This window comes from Ixodes scapularis, unplaced genomic scaffold (assembly GCF_016920785.2).
Source record: "Ixodes scapularis isolate PalLabHiFi unplaced genomic scaffold, ASM1692078v2 PGA_scaffold11__112_contigs__length_91849675, whole genome shotgun sequence".
NCBI classification, from domain to species: domain Eukaryota; kingdom Metazoa; phylum Arthropoda; class Arachnida; order Ixodida; family Ixodidae; genus Ixodes; species Ixodes scapularis.
Window position 1 is genome coordinate 10,489,754 of NW_024609837.1, and position 26,803 is coordinate 10,516,556.

At 48.1% G+C, this 26,803-nt stretch overlaps 1 protein-coding gene across 1 annotated transcript; it reads left to right on the top strand.

Moving 5' to 3' along the window:
• The first annotated feature begins 1,190 nt into the window (after nucleotides 1-1,190).
• Nucleotides 1,191-20,491, top strand: LOC8029447 (high-affinity choline transporter 1). The gene is made up of 9 exons (XM_042289136.1): nucleotides 1,191-1,365; nucleotides 7,310-7,417; nucleotides 8,654-8,809; nucleotides 9,827-9,975; nucleotides 12,770-12,919; nucleotides 15,217-15,346; nucleotides 17,967-18,184; nucleotides 19,129-19,829; nucleotides 20,437-20,491. The coding sequence occupies exons 1-9, from the start codon at nucleotides 1,191-1,193 to the stop codon at nucleotides 20,489-20,491; spliced, it is 1,842 nt and encodes a 613-aa protein (XP_042145070.1).
• The last annotated feature ends 6,312 nt before the right edge of the window (nucleotides 20,492-26,803 follow it).

The window sequence follows — 26,803 nt, forward strand, 5'->3', positions numbered from 1 at the left end:
CAGTGTTTTGAGTGTAGGGTTGATTTTTGTGCTTTTAGTAAAGGACGTTTATTTCCCTAACTACGTCTCCAACTTTCCACTCTTACCTAAGTGAGTCCACCGGGGAATGGACTTATCGCGCAGTCAGCGGCCCTTTCAAAATATAAATTTGTTTTCACAGGAATTGGATATTTTTGTTTTCCTTTGATTTTCAGCGATCCTGTGACAGATGCACTCTACAAGGTCTAGAGTTTTGAGATAAAAATAGACATGACGTAATAAGGTTTCTTGAAAACCACACTCTGTAAACTCGAGTTTTATGGCTTTTTTTCTAAATACTTTGCCCAATCCTTTGGTACTCTAGTGTCGGTCAATGTACGCTCGTAAAGAATCAATTCAAATAATTGTTTACTGGATAAAGTTAGGGATAACGTTCCATCTTCTGGCACCGATTACTTCTAATCAAGGAATGGAAAGAAGTTATGGTATATGTTACTGGGTCATAGGCTGTTTAAGCATAATAGCGCTCGGCCTATTCCTTGGTTACGCTGATTAAACGAAGGCCCATGATTGGTCTTTCGAAAGTATATTGGTATAGTGCGCACTCACAAACTTCTATTAAAAAAAATATCTCTCGTTGTAACATATATTAAAAAGAGACACAACATATGTATTTTTCCCAATGAAGAGCGCACATGTCAATACGATGTGTGGCCATTGTTTTGTACTATATTTTCCTTGTCAGACGGGAGATCATTTTTTTTTGGTTCACCTATCTTTACTAATTTTACTTTACTATTTTATTATGAAATAAAATTTGGGGCACGAAGGTGTCCATATTAACGAGGCATCAATGTACAAGATAGTAGGAGGTTTCCTCGAACCGCATAAAATTGTAAAGTCAGCCGATAAATCAACCTCATTTTCCGTTTTCTTTTTATATGGGCTCTAAGTATGGTATTGTGGGATATGGGTTCTATAAGTGCATATAATTTTCGTTCTTTTCAAGGGATTTTTTTTTTTCGAATTAAAAAGCGACGTTGTACTGTCCTTTTTTTTTTTTTTTTTTTTTTCCTACGTCTCTGGGTTACTATGGATATCATTGACCAGCTCGCCTGTGTTTTTTTACCTTTCTTCACTAGTTGACCGGGGGCATTCCTGTGTCCAGGGACTGCAGTTTCAAAAACCCAGCAGAAAAACGGAGTCTCTCGATGGCCGTCAACATTCCGGGGGTCGTGTCCCTCGTCGTCTTCTACCTCGTCATCCTAGCGGTGGGCATTTGGGCAGGCCGTAAGAGCAAGAAGACGGGCAGCGGAGGAGCCGCCGACGAGGCTATGCTCGCTGGCAGGAGCATCGGCACTTTCGTCGGCATCTTCACCATGATCGGTACAACCTATACGGTTTTGTTTCACCATTTCTATCGACGTAAAGCCGCCAGTCACGATTGTACAAAATACACGGTGTTGGCAGCAGACAATGATGGCAAAAATATCTACAGCCCCCCCTTGAATGACGTTCGAAGTATGTCTGCTTCCCATCTATGCTTCAAACATTCCTGTAGGCAGTGTTGTCTGATCAGTGTTACAGGCCCGTCCCTCCAGGAAGAAGGACGCTTCGGACACTGTCTCCAGAGTGTATCTTGTTTGATGTATTAGCAGGTGATAAATCTACCAAATTACACACATCCAGCTATGACCGGATGCATCAGATTAGTCTGCGTACAGCGTCCCAATCTTACAACAATAGCTGTAATGGTGATTAAAAAGCGCGACAGGACAACGGACACAGAAGGAGACAAAGACACAGCGCTTACAGACACAGCGACAAGCGCTGTGTCTGCGTCTCCCGTGTCCGTTGTCCTGTCGCGCTTTTTGATCATTATGAATCAATTCGCCCAACTTTCTACCGTCGTCAGCTGTAATAGGTCCGACCGTCCCTCCCCCCCCCCCCCCCCCCCCCACCCCCTCGAGAAATTATGTGGTGCGTTCGTTGATGATATCGCCAAATTACATGAACAAGAAAATCCCAAAACCCACCGCGTTTTCTTTTTTTCTTTTCTTTTCTTTTCTTTTTTAGGATTTACGCTTTCGGGTTTACTGATTGCGGATGAGCGCGACCAGAATAAACTTTCAGCCTTTCCACTCTGGTGGAGTAGGAAGAGCAGCGGAGCTGTACTATGTGTCGCCATCTATGAGCAACGACGGAAACCAGACAACCGGCAAGCCGGTTGTCTGGTTGACACCGTCGCTCATAGATGGTGGCAGCTGTCCAGAGGGTTGTGCCGAGACTTATTTGTCGACGCGGACACGAAACTGGGAAACGAGCCATTAACAGCTCCGCTGTAAAAACACGGCGGCTGCTCCAAAGCGTCGACTAACAAACTGCATCTGTTGCAGACAGCATGCGCATTTGCGGCTCGCGCAGCGACCGCTAGATGACGCTAGTTGCGGTGACGTTGCATCACGCCACACAAATCTCACGCCGCGTCCGCTAAAAAAAAATTTCCGTGCAAAAAAAAAAATTAATGCTGGGCGTTGACTAAAACTTTTAACCCGATTAATCGCCCCCCCCCTAATCGGTTAATTAAGCGATTAATCGGTCTCAATCATTCCCATACATAATAAATAAAAATACAAAAAAATGCCTTTGTTGAATATGTGACAAACGGCGCAATACACAACTTTGTTATCGAACCAACCTCGATGTGTGGTTGAGAACAGTTCAGAGACACACGCACTAACATATTATTCCTTCAGCCGTATACGGCAAAGAGGTTCATTGATATTCTCCGGCAGCACCGACTTCTCTTGATAGTCCACAATTTTCTCTACGACACTAAACGGACACTCAAACGGTGTTGAAGTGGCCGGGAGACGTGCAACCTCCTGGAATCGTCTGGAGCTACAAATCTCGCCCCTAAAGTTTACTTTAGGCTCATGTTTCACCTAATGTTTGCCTTCCTATACAGGCGTATACTCGTACACGTATAAGTAATAAAAGCGTTGAATTTTAACTTTTTTGTTGTTTTGTTTGTTAAAAGTTTACCAATGAACCCGGCAAAAAAAATAGTCGCAATTAAAGCATTAATCGATTAACCGGTAGCTTAATCGATCAATCACAAAACCCTAATAAAATAAATGAGTATGTCATTGTCCGAGCAGAGATTGGTGATGGTTCCCCCATTGTAAAAGGTGATACATAACTGCAAGGGTACATTTGGGTTCGAAAACATTTCGCAGCTATCGCTGTGAATGTACCGTAAATCAAAAGAGGACTGCTATTCTTTTTTTTTTTCCCAGGGGAGCGTCGACCGGTGGGCCAGTCAGCGCCGTGTTACGGATCGCTGCGGCTTCATCAGCGAGAGTGGGTGCAGCTTTGTGCCCACGCCATTACACTCGCTGAAATCGCCGCAGCGCCTCACGATACGGCGCTGATTCATCCGCTCGCCACCCTGGGACAGGTCTGAAATGCAGTAACGATGAGGTAACGCGCAGACTAGGCTGTGTCTTCCAACCTTGTTTCGCCATAATAGACCCTTTTCAAAAGTTTCAAAAGTCCCAAAAGCTCTATTATTGCCGGTCTAATGGTGCTGATAGGAGATTACGCTCGGCTAAATCAAGCCTCCACGATTGCGTGAATCGAAGGTTATTTAAAAGCGCCAACACCATTTCCCCTTTCTGCTCTATGCTTTTCAAAACCTTCTTTCTTTCTCGTAAGGAGAGGCTGTGTAATGCCCCCATTAAAACGTCGAATTTGGCTCTGCATGCAGGGTGGGTAGACGAACTTTCGGAAAGGATCTGCTGCGAGTGAGGTCAATGCTACAAGCAAGAGCGTGCTGTCTTCAACGTCACTTTCTCTTCAAGAGCGGGCGCACATCGCAAGCCCTTTATATTAAGTGGCAGGTTAGGAATCCAGTATAGACCTTTCCACACACAAAAAAAGAGCATGTGGCCGGTGCCATCTTGAGTGTGTATGCGTATGGCGCGTAAACATTGGAAATGTCTATAGACCTTTCCTATGTTTACAAAATCACAGTCCAGCGTGCGATCTTCACAGCCCAGCACATGCTTCTTCGGAAAGCAAAGAAAGCACGCGCCATGCACACGAACACTCAAAATGGCACCGGCCACGCGCTTTTTTTTTTTTTTTTTTTTTTTTTTTAAAGAAAAAGTCTATATGTTCCGCCTAGCTCGCGCTGCTGAACCCAGGGATCCTGGGTTCCAATCCCCTACTTGCCCCCGCCCTGCCCGTTTCGATCCGGATGAGCATCGTACCGGCGTGCGGTCGTGTATCCCTACTGCGTGGTGCACGTTAAAGACCCCTGGCTAGCGGTTGTACTGCACTGGCTATAAATTTCTCATGTACAGCTGGGAGACTCGTCGCCCGTTGAGGGAGACGAAGTTCTAGGCTGTATAAACATTCACACACCCCAATGTTTTTATATGTTCCGCCTCCACGCGGGAATTTTACGGCGCAGCCAAACTCCATCAGACGGCAAAGAACGCATGCTGGAGGCGGGGATTCTCCTGGATTCTTAGCACCCGCTCTCATAACTTCTTGGCTCGCAGTTACTCTTTCAAAAATTAATTCACGTCTCCTAACCCGCAAAACACTCGGAGAGCCAATCTCTGCGATCTACGAATTCAGCTGAGCGAATGATGCGGCGGAACATCCATTTAGACCTCAAAATGAAGTCTGGCTTGTGGCATTACGCAATGCAAGCATGACGCTTTGGATTGCGTGATGCCACAACGCAGACTTCACTTTTATGTCTAAACGGATGGTGCGTTTCATCATTCGCTGAGCTGATTTCCTAGATCGCAGAGACTGGCTCTTCGAGTGTTTTGCTTGAAAGTAGACGCGCAGGCATTTTTTAGAGTGATATACTGAAAACTAAAACGCAGTGTCAGTCTGTGGCACTGGTTGAGAGACAGCAGGTGAGGTTTTCATCGGAAAGTTTGATTAGATTCTCGTGTTCGGTTAGGGGTATAGCCAACCGGCAACGGCCAGGCGGCGCCAGCAGCGTGAGAGCGCACGGTTATACCCTGTCTCGTTGTAACTTGGCAAAGGGTAAACGATAAGCCCCACATTGCGTGCCAAAGGCTTCGAAATGCGCGACGTACACGAGCGCAACGCACACATATTGGAGCATGACGCAGCGAAAAGCCCGGTACTTCTCCAGAGTTGAGGCGCGCTCCGATGATAGGCAGTCACGTTCCGATTGGCCCGCCAGGGCCGTAGCCTCCGCTCTACTCGCACGTTACGCGATCACGGCTTCCTGGGATACCCAGTATTTCATGCTTCAGACACTAGACTAAGCGGCGCCACCGGAGTAATAGCTCACGTTTGAACAATGCAGCCGCCACTCCCAGGGGTACCCAATATTTCTTGTTTCAGTCACTAGATGGCGCCAAACCAAACAGCATTGCAGGTTGCCTATTGACACGCGGGAGAAATCTCGGGGATTTCTCCCCGGTGCGCGCATCACGAGATAAAAACGCGAGGCTTTTGCACATCGCAAAGCCTGACGTTTTCGTCGCGGGATGCGCGTGCCGGGGAGAAATCCCCGGGATTTCTCCCTCGTGTGAATACCCCTTTAAACAGAAACTCGAGCTTCCGGTTCTGGTGGATGCCGCTTGTTGCGCGCGCTTTATTGCGTAAAAAAATAATCGTCTCGAAATTACAAGGGAAAGCATTGGGCGATATATGCGCACCCAAAAAGTAATTACGAGTACTTAAAAAAATGAAAGCCCTTTACAATTAATTCCCTGTAACGCCGGATTAGAGCGCATCTCTTGAGGAGGAAAACGGAAGCGTGTTGAGGGATAGGCGACTCCTTGAGGTCACGTGACCTCAGGAAAGTCGTGTGACGTCAGGGGGTCACGTGACCTCAAGGGTTCACGCGCCCTCAGGGGGATCACATGACCTCAAGGTGGTCACGTGACCACGCGGTTACGCCGACGGCGACGCCGAAGCCGACGCCGCTCAAGCCGGAAACGGGCCCCTAAGAGCTGCGCTCTAAAAAAAAAATTGCAGGTCCTCTGCGACGTCATGTCATCTGACCTCACCGTATCACGGCGCGATTTGACTGTGACGACATGTCATGAAGAGGGAGGAGCAATGCGGAGGCTTTCATTCTTCTAGGTGGTGTTGCTTGGTCCCGCCGTGTAGATTACGAACCCACGTCACGTCACGCGATCAGGGAAGGCCCCACACGCCAAGTCATAGTGTCACACGATGTCACGTGAATCGTAACGTCATGTACCACCATGACATCGTTACGTGAGGTCGGTGTCAAGTCAAATCATGGTGTCACCTACCGTGACAGTATCACGTGGCGTCACAATGCCACGTGATGTTACAGTATCGCGTAAAGAGAAACTAATATCCGAAAGTTTCCTCTCTCAGGACTCGTCGCCGTTCCAGCACCACGGTCAGGCACCAACCGTTGTGAACAGCGTGACGTCATCAGTGTGACGTCACCATAGACGTTACATCCCAAGCGTGGACACGAAAACCGCAAAGTCAACGTCCTCGTACATATTACAAAATAGATGGTCCCTGCGGACATGACAGGATTACATGCGGACACTCAAACACATTCGAAACCTGTTTGCTTCATTCATATGCATATGCTTAGAACACGTCTAAAAACCGTCTTCAACCGATAGCTTTACGGGTGACATCTTGCGGAGGTTTCGAGGCCGTCGGCTGTCATCAATACTATGGAAAAAACAAAACTTAACTTTTTTTTTTTCTTAGTGTGAGGCCAGGGAAGTCGGGTCTTCCCGTCGGCCGCGCTGAGCGGAGGGAAAAGAGGGGAGCCCCTGGGGTCCCGTCCGTAACGGCTCGACGAAGGGGGAGTCTTCCTGTCGTCTGCTTCAAAAACTTGTTTTCAAACATTACTCGCGCGATTCGAAATCCCACTTTTTGGCAGTCTCGAGTTGTCACGCGTAATGTTAATTGTGGTTTTAGAAATTTCCGCCGCGCTTACCCACTTACTTCGCGGTTGACCTGCCACTCGTGGCGGTCGTCAGTGGCATCGCACGATGCCGACCACGACGTCAATGACAACTAACCACGTCGCACCTCCGTCCTCATGGTACGTGACGGAACCATTCCACCGGCATTGCGCGACCGTGGTACCGCTCTCGCTTTTATTCCTTCGCTCATTGTGGGTGAAAAATGCGACTTTCTGTATGACCAGTGTAACAAAGAAGAAACACGAAAGTGGAGTGACCGCCGTCTATGAGCTGGACCTATGCAATCTATGCATTAAAACTAATTTCGAATTGTGGCGCCCAGCGACTGACCAAGCGCGTGCTCGCAGCCACCTGGGTCGGCGGCGGCTACATCAACGGCACTGCCGAGGTCCTCTACACCAGCGGCGTTATCTGGTGCCAGGCGCCATTCGGGTACGCGCTCAGCCTCGTCATCGGTGAGTGCGCCCTCCAGCCACCAAGTTCTTCAGAGCACGTGTGCTCTTCGCGAACAGCCTGCCGAGGAGGTTCGGCTGGAGGTACTCGTGACCTGCTTCGCTACAGTCCAGTGATTCGTGAAGGATGTAGATGGCGCAACCATGGAATCTGAGGCATACGGAGCCTAGATTTAATTAAAGGGTCAACTTAAACTATGAAGAGCGTTTGGAGTTTAACGGCGGACACCTCCTACACGCAATGATGGTTTATCCTGCGCACGCGTGTGTTGCTTCGTAACAAAGAGGATGGTGGTCGGATAGGACAAGCTGGGAAACGATTGCAGACGATCGCAGCTTTCGCCTCCTCCTTGCAGCTTGCATTCCAAACGCTGCCCGTAAACCACCTGAGCTCGATCGAGAAGTTCAGAACACTCTCAAATCTAGGCTTACTACTGAGTTACCATTCGCCGGCAACCGCGTGCACCTTCCCGCGGCGCCGCATGCATGGTCTAGGGATCAGGCGGTCTTGAAAGTGGTCGGCTCTTCTCACTCGGGTGGTGTTACGGCCTAGGTGGTACTGCCCATAGTCCGAACCCTGTACACTTTATATCGCTTCCTGTAAAGAGTGATTGGTGCACACTTTGCGCACTGGGAGATGGGGCTCTTCCCGTCGGGTCGTACATGTCGCGCGTTGTGTCCTCCATGTGTCTGCCCCTTCACCGAGAGCCCAAAGCCGCGGTAACTTGTATGACGTCACATTGGGTCACACAAAAACTTTCTGCAGATATGTCAAACTTAGCCTCCTAAATACTCACAAAGCCTGACAGCTTGACAACGGAGTCATAGAGTGCCCGGTCGCTGATTTGGAGCGCAAGGATCGGGTAGCACAGAGCATCAAAGAGCCATTTCTTGGGGAACCCAGACGTCGGCGCGCAGCTTTCGCAGCGGCAAGGACCCGAAGCACACTTGTTCGCTCTGGAGAAGTGTATTTCGGCGTCTCGTCGCAGCGGGGCGCCAGTCAGGTGGTTCTCCTTTCATCCGTTGTCTGTCGGTCCACCTTTTCTATTTCGGCGGCCACTTCTCGTGGCGATCTGCCAGGCTTTGTCACTATGTAGGAGGCTATGGTCAAACACGCTTCGAACGTACTCGAGGCACGTCCTCAAATTGTTCTGTCGTCATGGCTGCGGCGCGGACACCGTGTCCTTTGTATGACGTATGAAAGCAGTCCTCCACCTGTCTGCCCGCGTGCACGCGCAGGCGGCTACTTCTTCGCCAAGAAGATGCGCGCAGAGGGCTACGTGACCATGCTGGATCCGTTTCAAGAACTGCTCGGGCGTCGCATGGGGGGCCTGCTCTTCATCCCGGCACTGTGTGGGGAGGTCTTCTGGTCAGCCGCCATCTTGGCCGCCCTCGGTGAGACGTCCCGCTGACCAGCGATGGTCAGTTCGTTCCGCCCCCATTTGTCGACTGGGAATCCGCAAGTCGCCCTCTTGTGCTTGACACTGCAGAACAGATTATGCTGAAACACCGACGATTTCCGCTGGATACTGACATTCAAGGTAGACGTCCGAAAAAAGCAGATTCCTTATCTCCGGAATCTTTCGCTCAAGATGCAGGGTGGCAATCGCGATGCGCCGGCTAACGTTGCACTCTCAGAAGCCTATAGACGCTTTCAGGCAGCTATGCATGGGCGCCGCCATAACCGACCTTCAGTTTTTGTTTCCTCTTATCGCGTTCGCTCCACTTCCTCATTACCACAGCAGGACAGGTAATTGCCATATTAGGTTCTACCGTGTCCTTCTCCCCAGCATAAGCCCTTGTGGAGACTCGTGAACGCCCGCTTCAGTTGCTCGGCATCTCGGTAAGACAAGAGAAGGTCGGCTATGGCGGCTCAATTTGGCGCGCGCTGAAAGCGTCTATAGTGCATACTGCGTCGCTAGAAGGGATTGATGGCCGAGTGGCCTAGCCACGACCGGGCCTAGCGCACACCTGCTCGGAGCACATGAAGCGAGAGCTCGCGCTGCAGAACCCAGAGAACCTGAGATCAGTTGCTTCAATCCCCACCCGTGACTTTTCGGATATAGATAAGCGTCGTATACCGGCGCGCCGTCGTGTGCCACTTCTGCGTGATGCACGTTAAAGACCTCAGGCTAGCGGTTGTACTGCTCATCTACAGAGGGTAAGAGTGCTGCCATGTTCTGGGAGACTAAACTCCCGCTGTATAAACAACTCACGACTAAGTTATTTATCTTACTGCATCGCGATGCACAGGAGACGCGATCATTGATGTCAGACATGCTCCAATAGCCGTGAAGCCTCAGTGGTAGAAGAATGACTATACCTCTTCTTCCACTGGCACCTCATGCTCATTGGAGCACGAAAGTGTCGGGCTTCCTCATTGGTTAAAGGACCGATTATGCGATGTCCCAGGCGCCACCGTGGGGGTGATAATCGACATCGACAGGAACACGTCGATCATCACGTCAGCCTGCATCGCTGTCTTCTACACCTTCTTCGGAGGCCTGTACTCGGTCGCCTACACTGACGTCATCCAGCTCTTCTGCATCTTCGTTGGACTGGTGCGCCCTTGCTTTGCATCTCACCGGATGACATTCTATAGTCAGGGACTGCTTAATAAACGCTGGGCGTGCCATATTATCTTCGCACTCCTTGCCTCAGGAATCGTTCTTCGGCACCCTAATTGGCTGACGTCGTTATCTCATTGGCTGGGCATACGCTCGGTGCCCGCCATGCACTGCACTTCTTAAAGGGCAACTCCGCTCGAAATCTAAGTCTAAATAAATAACTGGTGGCAAGAAATGATCACGGCCGAAATAGCACGTCAAAGTGAAGCCGCGTACTCCACTAAAACCGATTTTAAAGGTATACATCCAGCTGACATTTAGTGGGTGGTAAGAGGGTTAGCTCTTAGTCAAGGAACACTGGCGCAGCAGGTCCTGACGTCACGTCGCAGTGGAGCTGTGGTCGATTGGTTGTACCCAACGTTATTAAGTTAGCTCAGTTACGGAACTGCTCATAGACGCTGCATGCACGAACGGTACCCCCCCCCCCGCCCCCCCCTTTCAGTCACCACGACTCGCCGCCCGTCGCTGGACGCGCTATGGTAACTGCAGGGTGTTCTATGGAATACGTACGTTTCGAAGCACAGCATCTAGATGACGCTCTACCGCACTCTATGGAACGCACAGTTATTAAACGAAAATCTAGACGGCGTCTCAAACGACGGGAGGCGGACTGAAGTGAGTGAGGGAATACCCCCTTCCGCGGGAGTTCCACAACTGAGGTAATCTAGTAGGGTTGGTTGTACCCAACGTTATTAGATTAGCTCAGTTACGGAACTGCTCATAGACGCTGCATGCACGAACGGTACCCTCCCCCCTCACTCACCACGACTCGCCGCCCGTCGCTAGACGCACTATGGTAACTGCAGAATGTTCTATGGAATACGTACGTTTCAAAGCACAGCATCTAGATGACGCTCTACCGTACTCTATGGAACGCACAGTTATTAAGCGAAAATCTAGATGGCGTCACAAACGACGGGAGGCGGACTGAAGTGAGTGAGGGGGTACCCCCTTCCGCGGGAGTTCCACAACTGAAGTAATCTAGTAAAGTTGGGTGTATCCAACGTTATTAAATTAGCTCAGTTACGGAACTGCTCATAGACGCTGCATGCACGAACAGTAGCCCCCCCCCCCCCCCCCCCCCCCCCTTTACTCACCACGACTCGCCTGGCGCAGAGCCTGGCGTCGCTCGACGCGCCAGACGGCTGCTTTGGTAACTGCAGTGTATTCTATGGGATACGTACGTTTCGAAGCACGCCATCTAGATGGCGCTTCAGCTCTGCTCTCCGGAACGCACACTTATGAAACCGAAACACACTTCTCCCGAGCGAACAAGTGAGTTTCGGGTCCCCGTCGCTGCAAAAGCTGTGCGCTGACGTCCAGGTTCCCAAATGGCTCTTTGATGGTCTGTGCTACCAGATCTTACGCTCCAAATCTGCGACCGGGCACTCTATGACTCCGTCGTCGAACTGCCAGGCTTTGTGAGGAGGCTATGGTTCCACCGTGCCCTGGCTGCGCGTGCGTGCTTGAGGTGCACGAGGACGCCCAGGTGTTGTCCAAGATGGGAAGCTCGTGCTGGAGGCGGAACCACTGAACCAACCATCCGACCGTTCCCCCCTTGTTAGTAGAGAGTTTTAGTAGATCGTTCCCATGACTCCGATAACGATACCCGATACTCCGCCACCGCCTACCTTGCGCATGCATAGTATCGTTATCGGGGCTATCGGAGGTATCGGAGCGTTCTACTGAAACTCTCTAGTGACCAAAGCTGCACCTAATTTTCAAAACTTGAAACCGTTTGGGAACATTTTTATTAATAACGTGCTTCTCACGTGTTAGCCAACGTGATTCGTCCTCAGACGTCCCCGAAATCCGCTGGACGCCATTTTCTTGTCCACTGTTTCTGAATCTTCCCTCCAGTTTTTTTAGTTTATTTTATTTTTTTTTGTTTTGTTTTTTGTTTTTACTCAAAGGGAGACTTTGAGGCTCCGAGACTTTGGCCTTCCAGTGTATATAAGTTGTTCTACTAAAGCAGAGTCTGCTCTTCGCAATAGATTTGCGTGTGTGGCACAACGGCCTGAACCTGCATGCAGTAAAACTATTAAAAGAAAACAGAATTTAATCTGAAGTTCATAGCTTACAATAAATATTTGATTATCTTACAGATCTGTAGATACTGTTACGACAGAGTCAGAAATCAATTAAAGATAAAATATACTTGTGACCTTCTTGTCCAGATGGCAGTTTCTATCGTGTAATTGGTTTGGGGCGCCAAACCAATAAACACGATAGAAACTGCCATCTGGACAAAAAGGTCACAAGCGTGCGCCTGAAACTATGTTAAGTGTATTTGCCGCATGTAAAAGGCACCCATGCTGGCGAGCACTTCTTGTATACATTTGGAAAACATTCTATTATAATTTTTTTATCCTTTCGTCACAGAAGAGTGTACCTTGCAAAATATTCGTCGATCGATGTCGAGAAATTATGGATTCAAACATTTCCTTCCTCTAAGTATTTTTGTATTTGAAAATGTAGTTTTGGCCAAGTACGCTTGTACAAAGTTTTATCTGAAAATGCCTTAACTTCCCGACCCAACGAGTGATAATTAAAAAAAAAACGCGCTTGTTACAAAAGTAAAGTTTAAAAATTCTTCCCACCGCTATAGGAAGCAACAAACCAGCATGGTTAACAGGGTTGACTACTTCGTTTCTTTTTTCCTTTACCCCATCTATCTATAATATAATCAAATAAAAATGTACAAGTTCAAATTACTTTCTGGTTGCAGTGGCTCTGCGTTCCGTTCAGCATGATGAACAAGTCCGTGGGCCCTTTATCCTATCCGACGAACGATTGGGTCGGATCTCTCGAGCCCAGGTTCATCGGCCAATACGTCGACTCCGGACTGCTCCTAATCTTCGGTGGAATCCCCTGGCAGGCGAGTCAGACAGCGACGGCCACTGGACACGCTTCGCTCGAGATCCAGTCCCTCAGAACCGCCTTCTGCAAGAGCCGACCTACGTCTCTAGATGGCGGGGCTCTACTATGGTGCCTGCAGAGCCGTGTACAGAGAGAGTTTGGTCAATGGGAGGAGCGGGCAGAGCCAAGGCATGACGCAGATAGAGGGCTTGGCATGCTTTCTTGGGCAACCAGAAGCCAGAAAGAATCCCCTAGTGGTGGTAGCGAGAAACAAATTTAATAAGAGCATAAGGGTTAAATGTAGTATTTATTTATGGTGGAAAATGGGGTGCACGAGATGTTTTGATTATGATCACGCAAAAAAAGATGTAAGACACGAATGCACCGCTCGAACTCTGTTTTCATCATCATCATTTATTATCCTTGCTGGGACAGTGTGACTAGTCAGACGGTAGATTTCCGAACCTCGGTGCCTGGCGTACTGATTATGTCGATCGTGCCGCTAGTCGCGCTCTCCCACTATGATTTTGGATGACCGTGATTGAAACATCACGTGCACGATATTTTCAGTCACCGAGAGTTACTCCCACGCACTTATTAATTTTGTTTCTCGCGACCATCGCCAGGGTATTATTTCCGGCTTTTGGTTGGCCACATTCCAATTTGTGAAGACGCCCTGGAATACGCCCAGCCCGCTTTCGGCCAATGGCGCCTCCTAGTTTGTCTCCTATACTTCCCAGTGAATGGCCACTATGCGCTAGGTGCCTGGAACGCCACTCTGACTGGCATGTTTATCGCGTCCAAAAAAAGTGGTTCCTCAATTTCCGCCTGATGACGTCATACAAGTGTCATGCTGTCGCCGGTCGTGACCCTGGCGGCGTCCCGAGAGCTGTGGTGTTGCTCCAGTGTGGCACTCCATGGAAACTTCGGCAGCCAGAAGTTGGGACGCCGTTACGAGAGCGACACTCACGTTCGGTTGCGCTACTCGCAGGTTCTCGTTAGCATTTCTACGACCAACCGCCAGGATCGCGACAAGCAACAGTATAAAACTTCGGCTTCTGTGACGTCATTTGTTGCCACTTCGGGACCATTCGCGCTCATCATCTTTACTCCCTAAGTTCCGGTGTCACCTAAAGAAGGCGGGGCACAAATCGGACACGATTGCTGCTGCGTCAGCATTCGGCTCTGACTCGTGTTCTCGCTGATTGGACACGAGTCGAACGCTCGGGTCACACTGCTCATACTACGTCCCACAGTCTGCGGACAAAGTCCGAGGCTTGTTTATACCTTGTGTGACGGACACGTTGGTCGTACAAGCACTCTTTGTAGACATCCTCTAAGCATGTACAAAGCAAGCATGTTTTGAATATGCTTGAGACGGATCAGCAGATATACTTCCGTCGTCATGTACGACACCGTGTCTTTTGTATGGTGTACGAGATGTCAGTAACGCCACTCGCGCATCGTACAAAAGAAAGGGTGTTGTTACCTGCAGACATGACAGAATTACCTACGTACACACCTCGTTTATATTCGAAACATGTTTTCTCCATGCTCCGAAAATCTTTAAAGACATTTTTTTTTTTTTTGTACGAACCGTTCTGACAGGACCGTCGTGCAAGGAAGACACCCGCCTTGGACATCGTCCGCAGACGGTCTTCTGTAACGATGTCTTAGCAATGGGACCGTGGCTTTATGCAGCTCTCGTGTCCAATCTCCACCTAGACCTATATTCAAGCCTATAGACCAAAACTCGTGTCAAATCTCCAGCCACCGCTGAAGCTTTCGTTAGGTGACGCAGAAAAAAGCCTAGACCAACTCGAGTCTCTGGCGTCACGGTGCACTGCGGTGGCGCTGCTGTCGGTACTGCGCATGCGCAGATGCTTCACCTCAAGCGAATCTGGTTTCCGCGCACGCGCAATGCCCACAGCCAGCGTGGGCAAACGCAGGCTTGTTTGTAAACAGTTTGTTGATCGATACTCCGTGTCGTTTTAAGTGCGACCGCAGCCGTACGCTACGATCCAATAGAGTCAATCAGAGAACGTCCGAAGTGCAACGTCACGGCGCGTTTTCTATTCGTGATTGGTTTAGACGGCGATATATAGCAAACGCAGGAGAATGACGGCCGCCGTGACGACAAAATTTTAGCTCTGCTTAATTGGCTGTATGCGGATAGCGCAACTTCGTCTGGCCTTCTTACGCAGGCGGATAGGAGGTGCTGCCTCCGCTCGGCCTGTCGTTTCGGTGACAGCCAATTGCTCCAAAATACCATCATCTATTATCCCCTTCCTCTCTCCCTCTCTCTTACTTCGCCAGGTCTACTTCCAGCGGGTGCTGTCCAGCAAATCCGCCTTCAAGGCGCAACTTCTTTCCTACGTGGCCGCCTTTGGCTGCATCGTCATGGCCGTTCCCGCCATGATTGTGGGAGTGGTCGCCAAGGCTACCAGTACGTATGCGCGTCCCTGTACAGAAAATCGCGTACACAGTAATATCCCGAGAGATAGCCCACCAAAAAATCGAGAGCAAATGGAGTGAAAATGAGGAGAGTGGCATAACTTTCGGTGTGCAGTCAAGAAAGTTGTGAAAAAAATGATTATTTATAGGTCATGCGTAGCTGTCAAACTCGTTATCGTGACGACGGAAGGAATCAAAGATAACTGTACTTCCCAGTCAGAAATGTTCGCTTATATTCCGCTATAGCTAACTAGCCGCATTTATGTCGAGGCCATCACTGATTCGAACACTACGATAAGTAGGAGTGGGCTATCTTTCGGTTTTAAGCAAGAAATAGCAAATTAATCCGAACATAGAAGTGGGTTATCTGTGGGGGCGGGGGGGGGGCATTACTCGTAATATTACGGCACTCAGATAAAAACAGAAACAAAATGCAAGTGCAGCTTAAGAAATGCGCATAGAGTTGCTTATTATGTTCCCGCTTATTGCTTAGTGAGACAGTCTCTGTCATTTTTATCACCTAACGTCGCAATCGGATTGGCTGCGGATCAATAATGAGATACTGAGGCCACGCCCAGTGTTTCTAAGAAGAAGAAGATAAGGGCAGGACGAGAAAACAAAGAGGTGAACCAAGGTGGCCTGCCTTGGTTGGCTACTGTGAGTTGGGGAAGGGGATGAGGGGATAAAAGAAGGAGGAAAGAAAAAGTAGAGGAGATAAAGGTAACATACTAATACTCACGTTAACACTGTGAGGGCAGAATCAATAATTAAGACAATGCCGCAGTTTCCAATATGGCACTAAAACTAAGAGATTGAAAGTGCGTGCTGGATTGTCACCAATGTTCACCCAAAACACTCGAGTTTTTGTACGCGCCAGCGCGAAGTTCAGTTGCCCACATGTACACTTTCAGGAATTATAAAACGGAAAGTCCTCTATACGACAACAAATAATTAACAGTAGATAACTTTTTACAAAGAGAACTCGAGGCGAGTTTCTGATAAAAATCGCACAAAGGCGTTTGCGGCCTTCTCCTCTTTAAGTGGCGAGTCCCAGGCCCCTAGTATTTTGGACGTAGTAAACGGCCGGTCGTCTAGATGCGAAATAATTCTCTTTATGAGTTCTCTTTCTGCATCGTAAACTGCACATTCACATAATAAATGAGATATAGTTTTCACACAATCACATCCCAGACAGTTCGGGTTGTGTTTCTCCGATTCGGTGCAGAAAGTCTTGTGTGTAGTAAACGCCCAGACGTAATCGGTGTATAACAGCTTCAGTTCGCTTGAGTAGGTTACCTGACACACGGTATGTTAGGTCAGGATCCAGTAGATATAGAGGAGGGTAATGGTGCGCAGAGCTCTTCCAGAGACTTTGTGATGCATTTCGGGCGTGGAGATTTATCAATGAAGTGACGTCGCTTCTGGAGTAAGGTATTTCGACGTTAGGGAATAAGGTATGGGCGGAAATCCCAGCACCATCAGCAGCTTCACTCCCAGGTATCTTGCACTGTCCAGGAATCCAGTGGAACTCAACAGAGTGTCTCCTATCAATACATTTCTGAAGATGGCATAAAAGTTTGAAAATAATTCGTCAATTTTCACTTCGTCGCAGGTATGTGCAGATGCTTTGGACTGCAGGCTTAGAACCTGTAAACACCGTCCATGCCTGAGGTGGCTTTGTCAATATAATTCGAAGGGCTTGATGAAGTCCTACAAGTTCAGCCGCTGTTCAAGATGTCCTGTGGCTAAGTTTGAAGTTTCTTGTTGTGACACAATGTTTCTAAAGCTGTCAGTGACTCTATACTGAGCACAAGTTCGTCTGTCTCTCACGCAGGAATCTCGGTGACGTCAGAACGCCGAGCTCTGATTGGCTCCGTTTGGAAAGATAGTGGGTAGACCTCGAGGCAGCTAGCATTGAGGTCTACCCGCTATCCCTCCATCAGAGTCAACCAGAGATCGGCCTTTTGATGTCGGTGCCACCCCTGCGCAAAAAGCAGACGAACTCACCACCAGTGGCGCTAGAAACGCAGGGCGTCACTTCACTTGATATCGCAACGCACATCTCCGAGCAAGTGCGCCCGTGGTCAAATGGTTATCGTGCTTGACGCCCACGCCAAGGGGCCGAGGTTCGGTGCCGAGGAGCCGAAGCACCTTTTTCTTATTTCTGTGAATGTCGCATTCTTGTGAATTCGAGAACCCTGTTGCTTGTTCGAGGACCTAATGTTCTGTGCACGGAACATTGTACGCCGATTGTTCCAGAAGCCCACGCGCGTACACAAGGCGCTCCGCGTAGCGTGCCGGGGTCAGTCTCGTCCCAGCACTCGATACTGCTGTTACGCTGTCATCGACGCCTGCGACGCTAGCATTCTTCTATTTTGTTTTGGGCCCAACTTCGCCCCATTAGACGATTCGTTTCGTTCAGTCATTCGTCGCCTTATGAATTGTCATTCGCGGCAATATCTTAATGCAAATTGCTTCGGGATTCGTTCTTGGGCGTTCTTGTCGACTAATGCCACAATAGCATTAGCTATGGAGCAATAAGAAGATGCGTTTGGGTCGCCATGCCCCGAGTTCATTGAGCTATCCGCGACTCTATCGACGGACGTGTGCAGGGTGGAACGAAACCGAGTTCACGGGTCCTGTGCCTCTGGATAAGGAGCACACGCCTCTGGTGCTGCCCATGGTGTTGCAGTTCCTCACTCCTGGCGTCGTTTCCTTCGTGGGACTGGGCGCCGTGTCTGCCGCCGTCATGTCATCGTCGGACTCGTCCATTCTCAGCGCGGCCTCCATGTTCGCCAGGAACGTGTACAAACTCATCTTCAGACAAAAGGCGAGAGCGGAGAACATTCCCACTTCCTTTTAACCATGGCGATGCCACTATCATCTCCCCTTTTGCACTCTTGTGGTGGTGAGAAAATGGCCGGGAAAACTTTCATCTTTTCCACTCTGGTGAAGAAGGAAGACCAGCGAAGCTGTACTATGGTGGGAATGAAGTAATGGCCGGCCGCAAGTCGGCAAGCCAGAGTGGAAAGGCTCGAAAGGTTGTCGCCACCTATAAGCGACGGTGGCAACCAGAGAACCGCAAGCCGCTCGTCAGGTTGCCGCCGTCGCTCATAGACGGCGGTAGCTGTCCAGAGTTCAGTGTCGTCAGGTCATTTGAGGGCGGACACAACCCTTGGGAAACAAGCCTTTAACATCTCCGCTGTAGTACAGAAACCTTACTTGCAGAGGCACTGGGCAGTACCGTAGCTTGTTCTGTGCCGGAGCGCTACCTCACCACATGCACACATTGAGGGTTCGTTAAATTGCCGCAGTATGGCAGAACCTGCAAGACGCTGAGCCGAATTCCGCGATCCGTCAGTTTCGAAAGCCTATCGCTCTCTCAAGCACAAGCAGCGCTGACACGTTTATTTAATCAAAACTGACGTTTGGAAAAACATGTATTTCGCTAATGTGATCACTGAAAGACGCTGCCGCGGCGTGCAATCGTTTCCCTTAGATGAATGGAAAGTATTTACTGGCTGCCATTGCCAAGAGTGCAGTAGCTGAGCGCATTCCGACTACGAGCTTCCACAATGCTTTTGCAGCATGCATTTCATGCCACCAAGGGTATTTATTACTCTTGGCGGACTATAAGCGGGAGCACATTTATAGCGCTTGTTGTAAATAACACGCTTAAATACGGCTTCAAGTGAATACCATCTACCGCCAGAGTGCTTGCTGCTTTAGCTCTGCAGGGGCACTGTGCTAGAAGGCTGTCTGACTGTCCTGCAGGCATCAGAGCGAGAGGTGATCTGGGCAATGCGCGTGGCCATCCTCTGCGTGGGCGCAATGGCGACCGCGATGGCCCTGACCGTCAAGTCCGTCTACGGCCTCTGGTACCTGTCCTCCGACTTGGTGTACGTCATCCTGTTCCCGCAACTTGTGTCTGTCGTGTACATGAAGCGGCACTGCAACACGTACGGTTCCCTGGGCGCCTACGTCATCGGCCTGCTCCTGCGGGGCCTCGGCGGCGAAGACATCGTGGGCCTGCCGCCCGTCATCAAGTACCCGTTCTACAACGAAGTGGACGGGCAGCTCTTCCCGTTCCGTACCATGGCCATGCTCGTGAGCCTGTTTAGCATCGTGTCTATTTCTACCTTAATACGATGGGCCTTCGTGTCCGGCCGGATCTCGGCCCGTTTTGACATGTTCCACTGCTTCGTCGGCATACCGAATGACGCCAGCAAGGTCCAGGAGCCCCTAGAGGACAATACGGTCGTGCTAGACGCCCATAGGTGCGTTACCGATATGAGCGGCAGGGACAACCCCGCCCTTGTCTTGCAACCCGAACAGGACGACGTCAAGGATCAAAAACGCCAGGAGCACCACATGGCCGTGCTAAGCGCCCATGAACTCGTCACCGATGAGAATGGCAGAGTGAATCCTGTCCCAAATTGGCAGTCCGCAGAAGACGCCCGAAGGTTCTCCGGGAGGTCAGCCGGGACGCCGGAATCCGGATTTAGTGCTCCTATTTTCTTAGAAGGTGACGTCACTCGTGGCTCGATGGAAAGCACCACGAGGCTGTAAGGTTAGTGGGAGTCTACAAGGGGCCCATGGCTTGCACCAGTTGAGTGCGTTCGAAGAGGCACGCTTTCCCGTCCAGCGAAACCGTACTGAATATGGAAAGCGATGACCAATTGTCGGTTTTAGGAAAATACATGCTTGCTAAGCTCGTGAGGTTGTAATACACCTAATTTTGAACTCCTGGTTTATAAAAAGAGAGTTGCTACACATTGCGCTTAATTTTTTTTTTTAATTGGGAACGTTCTTAACGAGCAAAACAAAACTGCAAATGAATCGGACACTTCACCCGGCGGTGTAGAACCCCGTATGGAATTTGACGAGTGCTCTTTACAATGGTTACGTCTCTTTGATTTGGTAGAAACAATCATATCGCTGATTATAACAAGTATGCCTACAAATATGAATCATCCAAACATGATTTTAACTATGTGAAAAACGTCTATAGATGTCGTCAAAATACATTAGGTGAACTGGGGTTACTCTCAGGGTCAACTTTGCCTATATCTCCCTTTTTAGGGCTAAACAACTTTACCTGAGCGAAAACTGCAAGATACCCATCACTACAAAGTGAATTTGACAACAAAAAAAGTATCCGACATCGAAACGAACCGATGCCACAAACAAAAGAAACATTCACAGGCGCGAGGATGTCGTCATTAAACAAAAAGGAGAGTGAATGTCAGAGTTGGCCGTCAAAGTTGCGTCTTAAGGCCGACAACGTTGGGAGAGCCCACGTTAAAATTCGTTGCGCGCATTCTGTACATTAGAGTCCGCGGCATTTCGAATTGTGTATACACAGTTTCGACATAAGTTGTTTACGCCAACTGCACTCTCTGACGTCACGCAACTGATGCTGTCGGCACTGTGCATGCGCAGACGTTTAATTTCAAGTGAATCTGGTTTTTGCGCATGCGCAGTGCACACACCTGGTGTGGACAGACATGGGGTTGTTTGTCAACAGCGCGTTGGTGTATAGGAGATGCACCGCCAAACTCACACACAAACAAAAATGGTACCACCACGCTGCTCAATAAAAGTGCTTAATTGTTTTCAGGCGTCACAGAAAGGGACACTGGGAAACATGCGCATCTGTGATCTGTATCCCCACAGAATTGCTTAACGACATCGCGATACTGTCCTGTACCTGCCAGTTGTTTTATTACAAGAAGAAGAGTATTGAAACAGAAGATTTTTTACTAGTAAGGGGAGCTTTGCTTTTTGTGGGTGGAGCCGGTCTTACATATATCATTTACCACATATTGTAGAACCGGCACAACGCTACCATTATAGAGGCGCCCAGCATAAACAGCCGAGTAATCAGAGTTGCCCATTGAGCGCCAGCGTGGGCACAACCCGATTCCGGTGGCAAGTGTTGTGCGTACGGTAAAAGTGCCGTTGTTAGAAGTAAAATTTTGCTATCTCGCCGAGTTCTGCTTGCGCGTGGTGGGCAGTCAAACGTCATGAATATTTTCGTGGGCCGACAGCATCAAGTCAAATCACAAGGTACAAAAACACCGACTGCGCCCATCCAGCTTTCCTAAACTTTTTAAGGATCATCTTCCTTTTCATCCCATGTTTTTACTTAGTGACTGCCTTTAGTGCCGCCTAACCATTTTCGTTTTCCTGTCAAAAACGTTTTGGCTATTTACACCACATGTCATTTTTACCTTACTAGCCCATACATCTTCTTTGTGTGCATTCTAGAAAACTTTGAATTGGTGGAATATTACTCACGTTGTCAAACCTATAATTATCATTGTCAACACGATATGAAATGAAGATTACAATCAAAAATTATTTTTGTCTAAAGCACGAGACAGTGAAATCGATCTCAAGTTTCCTGCTGAACGGTACCCAGCGCGATGCATCAGGCTAAAGTTAAAACAAAGTTATGACCAAGAGAAATATTCAATCATAGCTATTAGTAAGTAATACTTATTAGCTTTATTAGCTGCGACTGGAAGCTCAAATCTCTTCCCGTTAGTCAACTCATAAATTTATCTCCAGTGTGCTAATACGTTTGTGTAAATAAATGTCTGAAATCAAGTGCTTTTGTTTCTTCCTATGAGTCGTCTAATATTGTAGGCGGCCGCGGACCGCTGAAGCTGTCCTGCAGGCGCGCGCGGTCTCTTGTATGCCTCCCCCCTCATTAATTAAAAAAAAAATCGATAACGTTTTTGTGAACGTCTTATCAGTGTTTTTATTCAACCTTCTAGCAAGTAGGTTGAACGGCTTTTATTTTTAAGAAAAACTTGCTGGCACTTGGCTATCTCGGAACGAATAAGCCTCGTCCATGAAGGTTACCGGGAGTGCCTGCGCTGTCTTCCGTTTGGCGACTAATTACCATAGATGTATTGGCGGAAACAAAAACAGACATTGTCGTTCCGTTCTCACTGGACCCCTCTCAAGAGTGCGTGCCACCTGTATCAATTCTGTTGCGCCAATTCTCCGAATCCGCCATGGTCTGATCCCAAATTCTGAACGTCTATTGGACACGAGGGGCTATGTCGGGGTTCGCCGAAGATTCGGATCCAATCACACGCTTCGTGCCCCACTGGATGAATGGATGGATGTTGATAGTTATACCCTTTGTAACGGACAGTAGCTTGCGCCACCTAACCCAAGAAGTGGCGACCGCCAATGTTGCTTGATGATGATTTGAAAGAAAAAGGTATGTTGACTCGGGCGTGCCCTTGTCTGCTCCTAGATTTCTTGCGCAATCCGAATAATTATATTACGACCTGTTGTAGGCTATTAAAAGAAATCGTTATTTTCAGAAGTGTAATAAATGTTTTCTGATTTGCTGGAGGGTGCCGTTTCTATGCGGTGAAAAAGTTCGTTCACCCCTAATCTTCAAACTTGTAGTGATCCCAGACGAGGGTCGATAATCCTTTCTTGAAAGGTGTCGTTGAAGAAGACAGTGTGTGCGATAGTGAAAACTGAGTTAAAGGGATTGTCCGGTGATATTTGGAAGTTACTAAGTTTTTGTGCTGGTCTCGTAGCGGGGGCCTAAATATAGTAAGATACGATATTATCTTATTTAAAAAAAAACGCCCCAATATTCCTGAAACAATTATGAACATCAATACGTAACTTCACGCCACATTTTGCGAGTATGCATGGCTGATCAGGTCGTGACGTCACGTCAGGAATGCTAACATCGGAGTCGCGGGCGTTAAGTTATACCCGGTTTTGATAACCATGATTGATGGTGCCCAGAAAGATCATCATCGAAGAATTGAGCTTCCCTCAATACCGTGAATTTTGTCTTTCCTAGAACGAAGTTATTTTACTGAAACGGCAGTCAAGAGCTGTCGTGGCTCTCTTTGCATGATGCTACGTCAAAGCTTCCGCTGTTGCCAACGAAAACACAGTGTGTACTGCGGGTGCAATCTAAGCAATTGGGCTCTGTTTAAAATTGAATTACTTGTGTGGTTGAAGATCAAGAATTCGGATATTGTGCGGATGATATTCGTAGCCTAAAAGAAAGACAATATAATTTCATTGCTTTATGAAAGAAAGACATTTTACTGGACAGTCCTTTTAAATGCCAAAGTGGTGCTGGCAGTAATAAAAAAAACGTAAAAAAACAAACAATGATGTACGGTATATGTATTGTTGCGGTATTCTGGGAAAAGGAAAGAGAATCATGAAGCCAAGGTGTTTGTCACCCAGACAGGGAATCTCTCACGCTCTTTGGGGGGGGGGGGGGGGGGGGGGGGAGGGGGAGGGGGAGGGGGGGGGGGGTCCAAGCAGATATGGGAGAAGTACGAGTACAAATAAAAATAAGAAGGGTCGAGTCGAACACGATTAACACCTGTAACTGCAAAAAACGAAAATCCAGTAGTAAGTCCAGTAATTTGAGCACGTCACTCACCCGCAATGTCACGTGCGAACTTTATGCCCTGCGGTGGTCTCCTGTACCAGGAACGTCTAGTCGTCCACGTTAGAACTTGAAAAGAAAGAGAGAAAAAAACATATTGGAGGCCTCAGAGTAGCACCCAATGTTTTACTGCTAGACATCGGTACTAAATGTTTTAGCGGGTGGTTTGCTGCCACTCTAAAGTTTCTACGAGACTTTCCTTCTTTTTTTTCTTCTAACTATACGCCAACGCGTTCTTACAAACAAGCTTCGTTTGACAAGACTAGGTGGAGGAACTGTGCGTACGCAGAGACCAGATTCATGTGAAGTAAAACGTGTGCGCATGAACCGTGCCAACAACAGCGGCACTGCGTCTACGTGACGACAAGGTCACCTGTTGGTGCGTCGGTTTTAAGTACAAAAATTGATAAGACAACGTCAACGGCCCTCGTTTATCAGCAGTGTTGCGGGAGGGAAATGAACACTTTATCGAGAGGTAAGGCAGGCCGAACCCCAATATCTAAAGACCGTCACTGCGGTAACGCGGTACACCTATCGTGTCCTATGCAAAGAAAAGAAAAACGAGACGCCAAGGATACTTTTGTAAGGGTTGGGCCAAATAAATCGAATCACAAAAATTCCGCTTAACCGTTTTAAGAGGTTTCAAAAAGTAGCAAACTAGTGTGACCGGTTCATTTCGCGTATTTAGGTTTTCGGACACAGTAATCATGAAGTTAAGACGGAAAAAAAAAAAGAAGGAAGATTCAGCCGCGACCTGATTCATAAGCGGTTCATAATTTGAATATAGACATCATCCACAGAGATATGTCTGGTTATGTGAAATGATTAAATTAAAAGATAATTCTCCAGCCACAAAACCGCCAAACAAAGAAGTCCCGACGTTTCGAAGTGGCTATAGGTTGTATCCCATACAAAAATGGTCTATGGTCGTCTATGAAAAATTCCATGGAACTTAGCGTATGTAGAAAGGGGGGGGGGGGGGGGGGGCGGTGTCGCTGCGTTGTTGCTGTTGTGTTGTGAATTATTTGTGTCCAGTGTTGTATGTGAATCTACCATGTAGCGTTAAAAAGTCGGGGGAACCTGAAAGAAAAAAACATTCTTTAGAGTGTGCTGGTTAAAGGAAGTCATAAGGTAAGTCATGTAGAAGTCTTTAGCCACCCGTTAGAAAAGCTACAGAACGCTATGGCTGGGCAGTGATACGGTCATAGACAAAGCTAAAGAGGCCCATAAAGGCGACCGTAAAAATGCTACAGGCAGCCGTAGAAAACGTTTTAGCTAATTGGGCCATAAAGCTAAAGCCGACCATACAAAGAATTTTCTATAACCGACCAAAGGACATTTTTGTATGGGATGGGGCAGTCACAGATTTAACCTCTTTGACTTTGTAAAAGAGAAAGCAATATTTTTTCCTTTCATGTTGGCGGTGTTTTGGTCACTGTTATTGTAACGTGACGTAGACCTTGCGCGTACAGAGACGGTAAGGCACCTGGGGATCTTTTGATGTTTCATGGAGTCTGTTGGATGTGCCAAGATTCCAAGAGAAGGCCCTTCTTGGAAATTTGTTTCCGTGTCAATCATGTGCGCATGAGCGTCATTGAGAAAACGTCCCAACAATGCACATCTTTTGCCGCCGCAGCACATTCCAGTACACCTCGTGTGACTGGCTTTTTGCTGAATGACAGGCTACTCTTAGTCTTCATGCATTCAGCAAAGCAAAACACGTCAGCAGCCGAAGAGGACGAGGGGATATGAAAGCGAAGATGGTTGAAGCGCGTCTATCTAACGCCTCTCGCCGCATATACGAGGTGTGGCTATGAAATAACAAAAGTAATCTTTAAAAGAAAATCATTAAAAATACGTAATTCTTTTATGCACCCACCTGCCTTGTCCCTACACCGCTTCATGCGAATATTCCCTTGCTGAAAACAGTGTTGTAGATCATAAAGTGATAAGCCCTTCATGAGCTCCGTCGCTTTTGCCTTCAGCACATCAATAGGGTCCAACCTCGTTCTTTCCAAGTTCTAACCTAGACATAATATCAGGGAACAGGAAAAAGTCAGATAAGGCCACGTCAGGCGAGTACGGCGGGCGCTCCAACACGGTGATGCTATGTTGAGCCATGAACGACGCGACCTGAACTACGAAGGAACAGTTCGCGGATAACTTCATCGAGACAGTGCGCCAGTACACAAAGCCTTATCAGATATTCGATATCGAAAATGGGAATATTTCCCATTTTCGCGTCGCCGGTGCAGGGTCAGCGGTGATTAGACGATGACCGCCGTCGACAGAACGCTCATTCGTATGCACTGAAAAAAGCACAAGCGGAATGTAAACCAACGGTTATTAACACAACTGAACGTTGTGTTAATGACCGCGCACGGGAACATGAATTGTCAATTAGGAATAAACGCAATTAACACTTGCGAACTCACTGTGTGGATTGTGGGTGTGAGGGGCTATTTCACGAGATCGGGATCTTGGGTAGAAGCAATGGTACCACAGCCGAAGAACTGATAGAAGCGTTTTAAATAAAGAAGGGGCGTGCCTGGTGTTAGCGATACATCGGTTTCGTTGTTCGAGAGTGAAGTCCAGTTTTTATCTGAGTTGCTAGTGTGATAATGACTATCGGGGAATGCGTCTTGGTGTGTGACTTTTCTATTTTTTTTTGTTTTCTTTTTTTTTAATTTTGTGTAGCGTGCCAGCACGCCACACAATCAACCACGAACATTCAGAAAGAACTTGCGCAGAGCGTGCTCTTTCTGGATGTTCGTGGTTGATTGGGCCCGAATAAACTAGTTGAAAGTTGCGCTTGTCCGTGTCTACTACCTTGTGATTGTCCCTTGTGTCGCGGAAAAACTTCTAGACTGAACCTTAACACCTTCGTTTTTTTTTTTTTCTTCTATGGGCTTCGAACAAAGTTTGCGAATAATGAAAAAAACGTTCGACTTTGTGCATGTGCACCTCGTATTCCAGCACTCTCAGCCGTGCCTTGACTAA